The 15,110-nt window shown below is 44.0% G+C and overlaps 1 protein-coding gene across 4 annotated transcripts in view; it reads right to left on the bottom strand.

The window, feature by feature from the left end:
• ATAD2 (ATPase family AAA domain containing 2) overlaps window positions 1–15,110 on the bottom strand; it is a 332,232-nt gene that overhangs the window by 247,486 nt on the left and 69,636 nt on the right. For all 4 annotated transcript variants that reach the window (XM_033933747.1, XM_033933750.1, XM_033933746.1 and 1 more), the window contains exon 5: window positions 6,262–6,364. In XM_033933747.1, coding sequence (XP_033789638.1) covers window positions 6,262–6,364 — 103 coding nt within the window. The remainder of the gene's footprint in view (window positions 1–6,261; window positions 6,365–15,110) is intronic.

The following is a 15,110-nucleotide window of genomic DNA, read 5'->3' as shown; positions in this document are numbered from 1 at the left end:
AAGTCTCGCAGCCATGCAAGACATCACTGATGCTCTGGATGCTCAAAAGCTGATCTTGCCATGAACTTTCTTGTTTGGAGTACGCTATGAGTAGCCTCCTGGAACTCTGGAAGACACTCAAATGGGATATATTGTTCAAAATCAGCCAAGAAAGCATGGGATAGGCACATGGGATCTCTTACAGAGAGAAAGATAATGGTTACTGCGGATAGACAGACTGGATGGGACATTTGGCCTTTCTGCTATCATATTTCTATGTAATTTTATGAGTTGTTTAAGATAAAATGACAGAAGTTATAGCTGAGAACTCTGCTGGTCAACAGAGTTCTAGAAGAGGCGGTGTCCAAACATATCCATGGTACGGCATTCATGTGGCGCACTAGCATATACTCTTGTACTGGAGGATTTAAGAGTAGATTCAGCCAGCATTGATGTGGCAATTGCGGCTAATCAAAGCCGGTGCAGGATTGTCAATCTTTCTTGGAGCTATGGGAAGGGTGAGAGGAGTCTCCCAATTCTTAAACAGAGCTTCCTTAGGTAGATAACGTCAAGGAGTTTTGCTGTGGCTCAATGTCTGACTCCAGTTTAACATGCAAAGCTTTCCCCATCTACCTAATAAATTTAGTGAAAGAGTCCTTCTGGAGATCTGCATCTTGGCGGTGAAAGAGATAACTAAACTAAACCTTAAGCTTATATACTGCATCTTCTCTATAAAGATCAGAGTTCAGCACAGTTTATAAAAAATTTAAAGAAAGGAAAACATAATAAGTAGCAGTGATTGTATAGAGAGCAGCAAAGTTTACATTTTAGAAAATAGCCAGGTTTTCAGATGTTTTCAAAATAATTGGAAAGAGCCCAAATTATGCAGCTGGACAGGAAAATTGTTCCAAAGCTCAATAATTTTAAAGTAAAGAGATTTCTCTAATGGGACGCCATACAACTCTGGAGCAGATAATGTGGGTAAAGGTCAGTATCAGTATCTTGCACAGAAAGATCAGAATCAATTTCTCAAACTCCAGGAGATTCTCTATAGAAAGAAGGATGATTCATGGTCTGAGGAGTATGACAACTGTGAGAGCTTCAAGAAGAGCTTTTTGGATGATGTCGGTACTGGTCAGCTGAAGAGGAAGATAGGCGTCAAGAATGTGTAGATCTGGACTTATGTTGAGGTGAAACTTGAATTGGTACCTTGTGATGCTCGTTTGGATTTAGAGGAGCGGGCATCAATACTGTGGGATCTCAATGTCCATCAATGCTTTGATGGAAAACTGGAGTCAATAACCTTGGGCCTCAATGTGCCATGCTCAGGCTGGGCCGGTACCAAGGAAGTCTATGCAAACACTGGTGCCACATATAGCTTAAACAGGTCACTGAGCTCCCTCCAATAGAATTCCTAAAGTTGACTCTGGAAGGATTGCATTGATACCGTTGGCTCAGTCTGTACCATTGGTGCTGCAGGGTATCAAGGAGTGGGTAACCTTGATGAGGAAGCACACCTTAAAGGAGACACAGCCTGCACATGAGGAGATCGATAATGACGAAGGCACTTGGCATGCATCAAGGGACTATGTGGAAGATGCATGCGATGCTGGTTGGGTAAAGGACAGCTTCTTAGCAGGCTTACCCGATACAGGAAGGACATCTGATGTCAAGTGAGGTATTGATGCGGTACTGTTGGTACCAATGGCATTGATCAGTTGCCAGAGGTCCTGGCCAGTCCAAACAGCTTCTCTTGCTGGATGCATTGAGCCTTAAGAGACCATTTTTGTAAACTAGAACAGTGCATGCAAGTGTCTGCTTGATGCTCCAGCCCCAGACAATAAATGCACCAGTGGTGTGGGCCAGTGTTAAAGATGGGCTGCTAGCAAGAAGTGCATTTTTTTTTAACCTGCTAGAAGGCCTCGACATATGAGGAAAAATCTCAGCAACAAGGTCGAAAAACTCAATGGTTGCACCCCGAGATGGAACCGGGGAGAAACCGGGGAGAAAAAGGCCCATACTGAAGAAAAACATAAAAGAATGAGAAAAGTACTTTTTTTTTTTTTTTTTTAAAGAAAAAGTAACGAAGATACTATAAGTAAATCAAAGAAAAGAAAAACGAGTCGAAAGGCAAAAAGTACTTTGACTGGGAAGTTATCTCAATTGGACAGAGTCAAAAAAAATACAAACAAAAAAACCTTCTTCTCTCCACAGAAAATGAAGAACCGAGGAACCACAAGCCAACGTCAGGCGGGAAGGCAGTCTTGAAACTTCTTATGAAGTTAAAGTGACAGTACACTTAGCACTGTCCGTACTGGGCTCCTTGGATAATGTCACCCACATGTGAGAATATGCTGCCTACTTGTCCAAGGATAAACCCAATTATTTTCATACAAATACAGCAGTAGCATAGTATGCTTGAAGAACCAAAGCCACAAGCACTGTGGTTGAGTTCAGCATGCATAAATAACAAAAAAATAATAATAATAATTTAACCTAATATGCCATATTTTATAATCTTTTAGCTTTTACCTTTTTTTTGTGTGTTAAGCATTATCTTTTCAGTAAGCCCTGTATCTACACCAAGGAGAAGAGAAACTGCTCAAAACCAGCCAATATAACATCTTAGTCTTACAAGTGATGGTCTTTTTGAGCAAGGACAAAAACCTTGCACAGGGTAACAAATACATAAAAAGAACTCAATCCAAGTCTGAATCACCTGGTCCATGAATTGCTGCTTTTTTTTGTATTTACTTTTTCACAAGTGTGCACATTAACTTGCACATAAATCCCAGAAAGGCCAACAACCTCCCCCCAATGCACGGAGACAGTGGCCTGGTGTCAGAACTGTTTTTTAGCAAAAGATGCTGGCCAAGTTGCCTCAGAACGCTGATGGCGAGACCTGCCAAAGCATAGTCTGGCAGATGAAGAGGACCATTGTCCTGTGGAAGGACCAGAGTACAGACAAGAACGCTGGAAGGGACAAAAATTAGAATGCCCAGAACTGCTAGAATGGTGGGACCTGCCAAACAGGAGCTGACTCAAAGGGCAACCGGCTCAATGTAACTTTAGAAAATGAGATCACCAGACCACTGCCGGATCCAGAACATTCTGCGAGTCAAAATAGAATAGGCGCCAAGCTTGGTGAAAACTTAAGATGTTATACAAGGCATCTGCCACATAATCCACTCCAGAGATGAGAAAATACAAATCACCAGTGTCAGATCATGGGCTCGCACACTGGAGATCCGTCAGATTCGCCACATACATGGCACCGCAAAGCTGCCCTGTGAAAGCAAAGGAATGGAAAGCATCTGGCGCAACTGCAGGCACAGCAGACTTACTCCCTGGTACACCCACAGGAAGGCAAGACAGACCCTGGTCCATTGGAGCAGGGGTCACTGTGACCAGCACAGAGTCCAGTGGAATGGAAACAGGCAAAGATTTTTTTAAGTATGCCTGATAAAGCATATTTACAAATTCCAGAGGAAAATCGTCCTCCAAGGCGAAACTGACTTCAGCACCTTAGATTTGGAATGCTTGGAAGATTTAAGAGGTTTTTCACCAGAGCCGCACTTACGTTGCGCCAAAACGTCACCAGTGCACTCCCTAGGGCCCATTCCATTTTCGTGGATGTCAGGGCAGAAGGTACTTGAAGATCCTCCCTGGAGGTCGAAGGCACCACACTCAGGCAAACTTCGCTCCCCCCCCTTGCGGGCCAAAGCGCATGTGGAACGCGGATGCACATCCTACAGCCATCCACCACAAATGAAGCATGAATACATCCCATCCAGCATTGGGGAGGCCATCTATGAGGTTCTCTTGCAAAATCGAAGCTGGGAACTATGAAAAATAAAAACTTTAAATTCAAATTAGGAAAAATCCAAGATGGCCACAGGTGCCAATTTTGATTTAAAAAAAATAGCCCAGGAAATCAAAAGGAACCCCCTCCCCCCAAAAACCCCCCAGAAATTTTGGGATTTTAGAGGTGGGGAAGGGTAGTCTGTGGAGGTTTTTCTTAGTTAGGCTTAAGTAGATAGAGTTGCAATAGTTCAATCTGGAGAGGATGATGGATTGGACAAGGAGGGTAAAATGTTTTTGATGGAAGCAGGATCTACTTTCCTCAGCATGTGAAGACTGAAAAAGCATTTTTTTACCAAGGATTGGAGGTGGTCATTGAAGGACAATGTGGAATCAATGATGATGCCCAAGACATTGCTCGAGAACTCAAGCTGCAGAGAGGAGCCAGAGGGTAGTGGGATGGAGGTGGGTAGGTGATCTAGTTTTGGACCGAGCCAAAGAAGTCTTGTTTTGGACTCATTCAATTTCATTTGCACAGTGTGGGCCCAGGATTGTAGGTTCATTATACAAGAGGATATGTTCTTAGACAGGTCGGTGAGGTTCGAATCGGTCTCGAGGAGGACGAGGATGTCGTCTGCATAAATGTAAATTGTTTCTAGAGGGGATAGGTGGAGGAGTTTTAGGGAGGACATATAGATGTTGAAAAGGATAGGGGATAGTGGAGAACCTTGCGGGACTCCACAATTCGGTTTCCAGGGGGAGGATGAGGTGCCATTCATGTTAACAATGTAAGAACGAGAGCGGAGGAATTTAGATAACCAACCTAGGACTGTGGAGTTGATACCTATCTCAGAGAGTTGGTAAACAAGAATATCATGGTGAACAACGTCAAAAGCAGCGGAAAGGTCAAATTGTAGGAGGACGGCGAACTTGTTTCGAGAGTGAAGTTGTTGAACCCTTGAAATCAGGGAAGACAGTAGGGATTCGGTGCTGAAGTTAGGACGAAAGCCATATTGATAGGGTAAAAGAATAGAGAATCTCTCTAAGTATGATGAGAGTTGGGAAGAAATGATGGACTCTAACATCTTGGTTAGGAGAGGGATATTTGCAATTGGGCGATAGCTGGATGGTATGGAAGGGTCAAGGTCAGATTTTTTCAGTAGTGGGGTCAAGGCGATATGACCCATTTCTGGGGAGAAATGGCCCGACTGAAGGGCGGAGTTTATGAGAATGGTGATAGAAGAAATAGCCTGAGCGGGAATGTTCTCGTATAGGTAGGAGGGGAATGGGTCCAAGGAGCAATTACAGTTTGAGGCAGAGATTGAGGACCAGGGATTCAGATACGCACTCAAAGGTGCATTCCATCCTATTCTTAATACATTACTCTCTCTTTGCTACTCTCAGGAGCCTTTCCTTCACATAAATTGATATATTTCTTTGAATCCTCAACATGATTATACAACATTCATCTTGACTGTGGTGACCCTAACCATGAGATCTCTTCTTGCCACTTTTCCAGATCAACTGTTACCTGTGCTATTTCTAGTTTGCCTTAGATCCCATAGCTCCTATTTTGATAATTAGCTTTGATGAGACAACCATAATTAGAAAGATTTGTTTCTCCTCCATTCCTTTAACCCTTTCCCCTACTCAACCTCAACATTTTGGTGCTATGATGTAATCAATCCCCTGTTGAATCTGACACATCCTGATACACTAGTCAGCTACTGGTCCACTTTCTACTGAAAAAGACCCCAGGTTACTCAAGAATGCTGCAGAGTAGAGAATGACAAGGTGACCAATTTTTCCCCGTCCCATCCCCACAAGTTCTTTTCCTGTCCCTGCAAGCTCCGTCCTCATCTGCACAAGCCTCAAACACTTTAAAATTGTAACTGTTCAAGGCTTGTGTGGTTAAGGCAGAGCTTACAGGAATGGGGCAACGACAGGGACAGCAACAAAACTCATGGGGACAGAAATTGAGATTCTGCGGGAACAGGGACAAATTTGTCCCCATGTCATTCTCTACTGCAAAGACCAATATCTACTCCCGGAATTAGGAGGAAGTCATAAGAACATATGAGCTTTCATATGTTCTTATGCAAGTCATCATACATCATCAAATACTTATTGGCTGAATTTAGGACCCCAAGTTTCCAGGGTTTCAGAAGGAACCTTTGTCAAGGACCATCACTACAATGATTAGACCAATATTTTGGGGGGGGGGGGGGGGGGAGGGAATTGAGGGTCTTCATAGTTTCACTTATACTGGAATCAGCATAGAATGAGCCTACTCTTTGGGATCCTGCCAAGTAATTTTGACCAGAATTGGCTGTTGTTGAAAACAGCATAATACTGAACCTTTGGTCTGTCCCAGTGTGGCATGTCTTATGTAGGATGAAACTGCTTGGGCAAACACACACATTTCTTAAAGTTCCCAGAAACACCTTTAGCACATTTAAAGAGGTAAAACTACAGATTTACTTCTTCGGTATCATTAAAATCTCCTGGATCATCTAATTTCCTCATTCGAAGGCGGCGCATCTTCTTCATGTCATCCATTTTCTGAAGTACAGCTTCAGCAGTGCTTTAAAAAGAGAAGGTTTGAATTTAGATAAGCACTAATACTTGAGGACATAAGAAATATACTCTTAATATCTACAATCCAGCTAATAGTACTTTTCAAGAGGTGACTAAAGAAGGAAATAGTTTGACTAGTTATTTAAATCTGTAAATAAATGTAGAAATTTTCCAGCCAGCTCACTAGGAACATACAGATATTTGAGATGCTGATTATGTTATTCGTACTTAGTGTTCTGCATGGCATCATTATGCTACTGCATCAATTTTAAAGACTTGGGTACACTGTACATTTCTCTAATTCCTTGCTAAAAGAACATTAAACTGAAAGAAGATATTTACTGCATATTTGCACACAAATGGGGCAATAATCACCTAACAGCAGTGTTCTCCCCAGAAATTTTTTACAGCCGGGTGGTATGAAAAAGTAGCCGGGTGGGGCGGGATGGGGAAATTTGGTGATGGGGAAAATTAACCCCCTCTTTTACTAAGGTGTGCTAGTGTTTTTAGCGTGCGTAAACCTCCGCACTACGCAGGAAAACTAACGCCAGCTCAATGCTGGTGTTAGCATCTAGCGCGCACGGCAATTCTGCACGTGCTAAGCACACGCTAAAACCGCTATCGCAGTTTAGTAAAAAGAGCCCTAAATGTGTACTATTTTTATTAGTTAATTATTATTATTTTCCAATGCTCAATATGACTTCCATTTTTAAGATTTGACACTTGTGCCAGAATATTTTTACTAAATTTAAGAAGTATTCAATTCTAGAAGGGAATTAGATATTTGCCCTCTTTCAAATGGTATAGAGGTTTAAAAAAGGGAAATGCGTTAATGAAGTCATAGCCATTTATTTCTATATGAATTTTAAACAACTAAAAAAAAAGATAAATATAGCTCATCCAGTCATACAAGAAATGGCTCTACAGCACCTCTAATAATGTTTTAATCACTAGGTTAAGAACATAAGCAGTGCCTCCGCCTGGTCATCCTGCCCAGCAGTCCGCTCCCGCGGCGGCCCAAACAGGTCACGATCTGTCTGAATCCCAGAAGGGGCCCCCTTGCCACCTTGGTTTCCCATTGAGTCCTATCTTCCCATCGAAGTCCTAACCCTCCGGTCTTGCACATGCACGACCTGGTTAGGTATCTATACTTATTGCCTGGTTAGCTTTCTATACCTGTGTTACATCCCAGCACCTCTCTCAGTATCCCACGATCCCTTTATCCCTCAGGAATCCGTCCAATCCCTGTTTGAATCCTTGTACCGTACTCTGCTTGATCACTTCCTCCGGTAGTGCATTCCAAGTGTCCACGACCCTTTGTGTGAAAAAAAACTTCCTTGCATTTGTTTTGAACCTATCTCCCCTCAGTTTCTCCGAATGCCCCCTCGTACCTGTTGTCCCCTTCAACCTGAAGAATCTGTCCCTATCCACCCTCTCTATGCCCCTCATGATCTTGAAGGTCACATTTAATTATTTGATATAATACATTTAGCCTGCATCATTGTATGTGTGTGTCTGCAGTTTACTTTGCTTTTATATCCCCCACTGCAGACCTTGTTGGTTCTTCTCTTTCTGTTTGTTCTGTATAGTCAAATAGTAACACAACGTTGCTGGAGTTATGATAAAATAGCTCGGTAGTGGCGTTACATACAAAATTAGATTGTTTCTGAGCTATCCAGCATACATATCTGATTCCTATTAATTGTGTGGCACCCAGGAGCCAACTTTTCAAAATGATAAAGGAGTTGGGAAGGGGGGGGAGTGCTAAACCCATCACAAATTAACCTTCTTTGAACAAAGTGAAGGCATTTGCTTAATATTGAGCACCCACAGAGCTGGCCCTGCCCCTTCCCGTGCCCTGGGCCTGTCCACTTTTCTTTCCGAGGAAAGAGTACTCGATACCACAGTGTAAACTAAACTAGAGCTTCTACTGACAAGATGACTGTGCTGCCCAGTGAAAGGTTCCCCCCCCCTCCGACTTTTTATATCCATTCCCTTTATTACCTCGTTAGTCAGGAGCCCCAGGTGCCCTCCTCGCTCCCGCATTCGGCTCCGGGAACACCCGCGGGGAAGGTGAGTGTCAGGTTCCTTCCTGAGGTCTCACTGAGGATATGAAATAGATGCGATCCCCACTTCCAGACTTCTTCCACATAATTTATGGAGAGGTGTTACTAAGCCTTGAAGGAGACCTGTGTGATTGATCTTTATCTGCTACTTTTTTGCTGTACACTTCCCCCTCCGTATTCGCAGGGGTTAGGGGCAGAGCTGGCCTGTGAATATTAAAAAACTGAATAATATTTGGACCGGTTCTGCCCCTATCCCCTGCTTCCCCCAGCTATTTTAAGCCCTGAAAGCCCCCCTTAAGCCTTACCTAGTGGTCTAGCGGGTTTTCAGGCAAAAGTGATCTTCCCACGCTCCTGCCCCGTGCAGATCGCTCACAGGAAATGGCTGCCTTGAGCTCCCATAGTCTCTCAAGCCATTTCCTGTGAGCGATCTACACGGAGCAAGAGCGTGGGAAGATCGCTCATGCCCAAAAACCCGCTAGATCACCAGGTAAGGCTTAAAGGAATGCTTTCAGGGCTTAAAATAGCCTGAAAATGAAAATGCATTTTTTGGTTTAAAACCGCAAATAAGCAAATTCGTAGATACGGAATTCGCGAATACGGAGGGGGAAGTGTGGTGCAAAGTGAGAGCTAGGGCAAAACAGTTTAGGTAAAGAAGCAGGTAATAATTAGCAATGTATTAAAAATATTTTATTTTTATTTGCTTATAATGTCATTTGAAAGCTGCTTGATGTTAATACAACTTTAATTTAATTCTTTAGTGTGTGTGGGGTGGGACAACACCTACATCAACAGTAAAGTTAGAATAGGGTCATTAAATCCAGTGGCGTACCTAGTATATATGACAGCCAGTGCTGATCATTTTTTAACAACCCCCCTCCTTTATATAAAAAGATATTTTTAGTAATAACTTGGAGGCTTAGTGGATGGCTGCCTAGCAGTTGAGCTCCCTCCTCTAAACATCAATTATTAGACTTAAAGGTTTCACTAGTGGCCAGATCGGGAGCCCTTTCCAGCAGGGCACCTAACATCATCTACACCCCTCCCCCGTTCCAGCAGGGGAGAGCCGACAGTTGAGAGCTGCAGTCTGACGCTCAAACCAACAGGGCTCCTTTCTGACTAACTCACCGCCCTCCCCCTCCTTGGCTTATCGAGATCCACTGGGGGCCAAATTTTATTACTGTCTATACTCTTTGTTTTAGCTGCCTAAGTTTATTACTGTCTGTGCTTTTGTTCAGTGCCAAATTGTATTACTGCCAAAGGTTTCGCCTTTCTTCCCTACTCTTGATTATGCACTCAGCCAGCCTAATTAAGTCCCCTGCCCCTTCCTTAGCTAACACTAATCCCCCCCTGCTGCAGACTTTCACACATCATCCGGCCCTAACCCCGCCATGAATCCTTTCTTCTGGTTCCTTCTCCTTCTATTCTGCTTACTTCTCTACTCTTCCCTCTGTCTGATACCCCCCTCCCCCAACCTACTCGACCCACCAAACACCAATAATATTTGCCCTGGCCTCAGAATCCCCACACTGATACGCACCAGAATTCCCCCTTTCAAGAAAAATCTCCGAAAAGTCAACCTAAACTCACTAAAGCCCCTGCCCCCAGCCAATCTTCCCAATGCTGTCTCTGACTCTCTCACCCCAGTCCCGACTCTTTATTGCAATGCCAGATCAGCATGCAATAAGACCCAAATCTTGAAGGACCTTCTAGATGAGTTCAACCCTGGATTCCTGTGCATCACGGAATCATGGATCGCCAAAGATGATCTTTTTACACAAAACGAACTCCTCCCCCATGGTTATCAAGGCCTCTTCTCCCCCAGATCCAACCGAAAAGGAGGCGGACTGTCGCTGCTCTACAAATCTTTCTTTGACGTCCAGCTCCTCGAGAAGGGCATTCACGCCTCTCTAGAATATATGCTTGTCTCTGTCAATGATGAACTCCGCACTCACCCATTGGGCATCTTATTAGTATACCGCCCACCCACCCCTTGGAACAACTCCTCCAATCTCGTCTTTGAGGCTATAACAAACGCCTTTCTTAAATTTCAAAGACTACTGATTGTTGGTGATATTAATCTCCACCTTGATGACACCAACAGCAAGGACATGATCGAATTTAACAACTTCCTTACCTCTCTAGGTTTTCCCTCACCAACCTCTTCTCCAATCCACGAAAAAGGACATACACTAGACTTCACCACTTTCCTCAACCTTACTGCCTTCAAAACTTCAACTGATGACACCCGTTGGGAACAAGTCCCTTGGTCTGACCACTTCTTAGGGGCTACTTGCCTCCCCATTTTCATGTCACACCTTGAATTCCCATCCCATTCAATAACCTTCCGCAAGAAAATTTCGAGTAATCTTTTCTGGTCCAAATTTCTCAATCAACTCTCCTCCAATCCTAAGCCTACAGACTCTGAATCCTGCTGGTGCAATTGGATCTCCCTCTCCGAATCCATCTATCACTCCCTCGCTCCAATATCCACAAAAACCATCTCCTACCCCCGAATGGCCCCTTGGTATCTACCGCTCCATAGAGAGCTGAAACAGAAATGTCGCACTTTGGAGCGCAAATGGAAAAAAATCTAAATCCCCCTCAGATAGACAGACCTGGAGGGTCAATATTAAAAACTTTACAATTCATTACTAAAAAAAGCCAGGAAGAATTTCTTCGGAGATAAAATCTCCAGATCCAACAACCAGATCAGTGCGTTGTTAACATTTGGCGCTCCTTAACTACAAAAAAGGACCCATCCTTACTCCCCTCGTCTCTATCAGCAGATGCCCTTGCAAAATTCTTCAATGAAAAGGTTACCACCCTAAGATGCTCCTTCCCACCTACAGACTCCTACAACTCCCTAATCTCTACTGACCTCAACCCTTCCCTACCTGTCTCCAATCCCATTCCAGCCAACAGATCCTGGACCGTTTTTGAGCTTGTTTCTGAATTGCAAGTCTCCAAACTCTGCCTCAAACTAAAAACTTGCAAATGTACCTTGGATCCTTTCCCCTCCTACCTATTTGAGAATATCTCTACACAGGCCATCGCTTCCCTCACCAAACTTAAACGATGCTCTAACATCGGGCCTTTTCTCCTCCGAAATGGGACATATTGCACTAACCCCTCTACTGAAAAAGACAGACCTTGACCCCTCTATTCCCTCCAATTACCGTCCAATAGCTAATATCCCTCTCATAACCAAGATGTTAGAATCCATCATATCCACTCAACTCTCATCCTACCTAGAAAGATTCTCTATTCTCCTACCCCACCAATTCGGCTTCAGACCCAACTTCAGCACCAAATCCCTATTAGCCTCACTAATCTCTAAGGTACAACAACTTCATTCTCGCAACAAATTCGCTGTACTTCTACAATTTGACCTCTCCGCAGCTTTCGACGTCATCCATCATGATATCCTAATCTTCCAACTCTCTGAAATAGGCATAAGTTCCACAGTCCTAGACTGGTTCTCGAAATTCCTACGCTTACGCTCCTACACCGTTAACATAAACAGTACCTCATCCCCTCCCTGGAAGCCGATATGTGGAGTCCCACAAGGCTCACCCCTCTCTCCTATCCTTTTCAATATTTACATGTCCTCTTTGAAACTCCTTCATCTATCCCCCCTGGAAACTCTCTACACCTATGCTGACGATATCCTCATCCTCCTTGAGACCGACTCGAACCTCACTGAGAACATATCCGCATGTATAATGAACCTTCAATCCTGGGCACATTCTGTACAAATGAAATTGAACGAGTCCAAAACAAAACTACTTTGGCTCGGCCCAATATTAGGTCATTTACCCACCTCCATCCCATTATCTTCCGGCTCCACACTTCAGCTTGAGTTTTCAAGCAAAGTCCTTGGCATCATCATAGACTCCTCTCTCTCCTTCAATGACCACCTCAACTTCTTGGTAAAAAAATGCTTCTTTAGTCTTCATATGCTGAGGAAAGTGAGATCGTACTTTCAACATTCTCACTTCGTCGTCCTTGTTCAATCCACCATCCTCTCTAGACTGGATTATTGCAACTCCATCTATTTAAGCCTAACTAAAAAAAACACACTCCATAGACTTCAGCTAATCCAGAACGCCGTGGCCAAGCTTATTTTCGCTAAAAGCAAGTTCGACCACGTCTCCCCACTCCTGTCCAAACTTTACTGGCTCCCAGTTCACTCCAGAGTCCTCTTTAAATGTGCCTGTTTAGCTTTCAAGATCCTACATGGCATCCTCCCTCCCGTTAGCCCACTCTTCTGGAACTCCTCTAACCCTAATTCCACTAGATCCTCCCAAAAACTGAAACTATCATTCCCCTCTGCAAAAGGTATATCCCGCGTAGGAAAACTAGGAACATCCCTCCCCTTTAGAACCACAGAACTCTGGAACAACCTCACATCCCCGCTCAGAATTTCAAGCTCCCTCCAATCCTTCCGCAAACACCTGAAAACTTGGCTCTTTTCAAAAATCTAACACCTCCCGCTCTTTGGTACCCTGACCTTCTTTATCTTCCTAGCTCCTTTTCAAACTAACCCTGTAAACCGTGCCGAGCTCTACGCTTGTGGAGATGGTGCGATATACAAACCTAAGGTTTAGTTTAATCCATGAGTCACACAAGGGTGCACCTAGGAAAAAGGCAGCATCTTAAACACTGCAGTGAGCACTAGAACACCAACACATGCAATGTAAAACTAAACAAGCCAGATTCTGCACAGTCAATTGATCTGTACAGTCATTGCTTACAGAAAGTCATGTCCTTTTCATACACACAGACAGATACACCCTCGCCCAATATGGAATAATCACAAACTAAAAATAGAACTATGTAGACAAAAGTTAAATTGAACCAAGAAACCAGACTCTGCATACAATGCAACACCACAGAAACAGTGACACATCCTCTAATACTGTGCAAAATATAAAGACAGTAGATATAAATTTGAAAAAAAACTGCTACATAACAAATCACCACTTTACAAATTAACAAACAGAAATAAAACAAATAATGAGAAATAAGAAAATACCATTTTTTGGACTAATCAATTTTTCAATTAGCTTTCAGAGGCCAAATCTTTCTTCAAGACAGTACAGCAGATGTGCCCACACTTTTTTAGCTTGCGAGCTACTTTTTAAAATGACCAAGTCAAAATGATCTACCAACAATAAAATTTTTAAAAACACAAAGTACACTGTATACTGAGAAAATGTTAATTATCATTTGTATTCGGGGTTTTTTTTCCAGAGGGCAAGGCAGATGACATTAAAATATGCAATGTCACCTCAATAACAACTATACAAAAATAGACAAATATACCCCTTTCCCTAAACCGCGATAGCGATTTTTAGCGCAGGGAGCTGCGCTGAATGCCCCCGCACTGCTCTCAACACACATAGGCTCCCTGCCCTAAAAACCACTATCGCGCTTTAGTAAAAGTGGGCCATAGTGCAAAATAGATGGCAGATATAAATTCTCAAAACAGACACATTTTGATAGCTAAATTGAAAATAAAATCATTTTTCCTACCTTTTTGTCTGGTGATTTCATGAATCTCTGGTTGCACTTCCTTCTTCTGACTGTAAATCCAATATTTCTTTCTTTCTGCCCTTCCCCTTTTCTTTCTGTCTCTTTCTTTCTCTCTCCCCCTGCCCCCCTCTTTATTTCTGCCTTTCTTTCTCTCTCTCCCCCTACTCCCCCCAAGCCACTGTGCTGATTTCTCCACTTCCCCGATTCTTTCCCTACCCCCCAAGCCACCACGATGATTTCTCCCTGCTGCTTCCCCGAGCCAGGCCAGGCACATACAAGCGCCGGACTCACAAGACTTCACCTCCGACGTCAATTTTGACGTTGGAGAGGAAGTTCCAGACCAGCCAGGCAGCGATTGGCTGGCTCAGAACTTCCTCTCTGACATCAGAATTGATGTCGGAGGTGAAGTCTTGCGAGTTCGGCGCTTGTACATGCCTGGCCTGGCTCGGAGAAGCAGCAGGGAGAAATCATTGTGGTGGCTTGGGGGGTAGGGAAAGAATCGGAGAAGTGGAGAAATCACCACTCCACCCCATTGTCTGGCATCTCTATCTCCTTCCCTTCTCTCCCCATGCCCTGGCATCTCCCTCCTTCTCTGGCACCTCCTCTCCTTACTTTCCCTTTGGTCTAGCATTTTGTTTCCTTTAGTTTCCCTTCCTTCCCCCAATGCCCTGGCATCTCTCTCCTCTCATCTCCCCCTCCCACTCCATTATCTGGCATCTCTTCTCCTTCCTTCCACCTGGTCTGGCATCTGCCTCCTTCCCCCCTCCCCCCATATGCCTCAACATCTCTTCCCCTCCCACTCCATGGTCTGGTAGCTCCTTTCCTTTCCCTCCCTCCCATGGTCTTGGCATCTTTTTCCTCTCTTCTCCCTTCCCTGGTCTTTCTTCTCCCCTCTCTCTCTCTCTCTCTCTCTCCCCAATTGGGTGCTGCAGCAGCAGCACTTCCCTTCCCCTTCCCAATTGGGTGTAGCAACTTTTCTCTTCCCGTTCCCCCCCACAAAAATTGGGTGCAGCAGCAGCAACATTTCTCTTCCCCCTCCCTCCATCCCAAAAATGGGTGCAGTAGCAGAACATTACTCTTCCCACTCCCTCCCTCCCAAAAATGGGTGCAGCAGCAGAACATTCCTCTTTCCCCCTCCCCTCCCCCATTCGG

The sequence above is a fragment of the Geotrypetes seraphini genome, chromosome 2 (assembly GCF_902459505.1).
Source record: "Geotrypetes seraphini chromosome 2, aGeoSer1.1, whole genome shotgun sequence".
Taxonomy (NCBI): domain Eukaryota; kingdom Metazoa; phylum Chordata; class Amphibia; order Gymnophiona; family Dermophiidae; genus Geotrypetes; species Geotrypetes seraphini.
The sequence above is the reverse complement of the archived record's forward strand: the minus strand, read 5'-3'. Positions and strand labels throughout refer to the sequence as shown.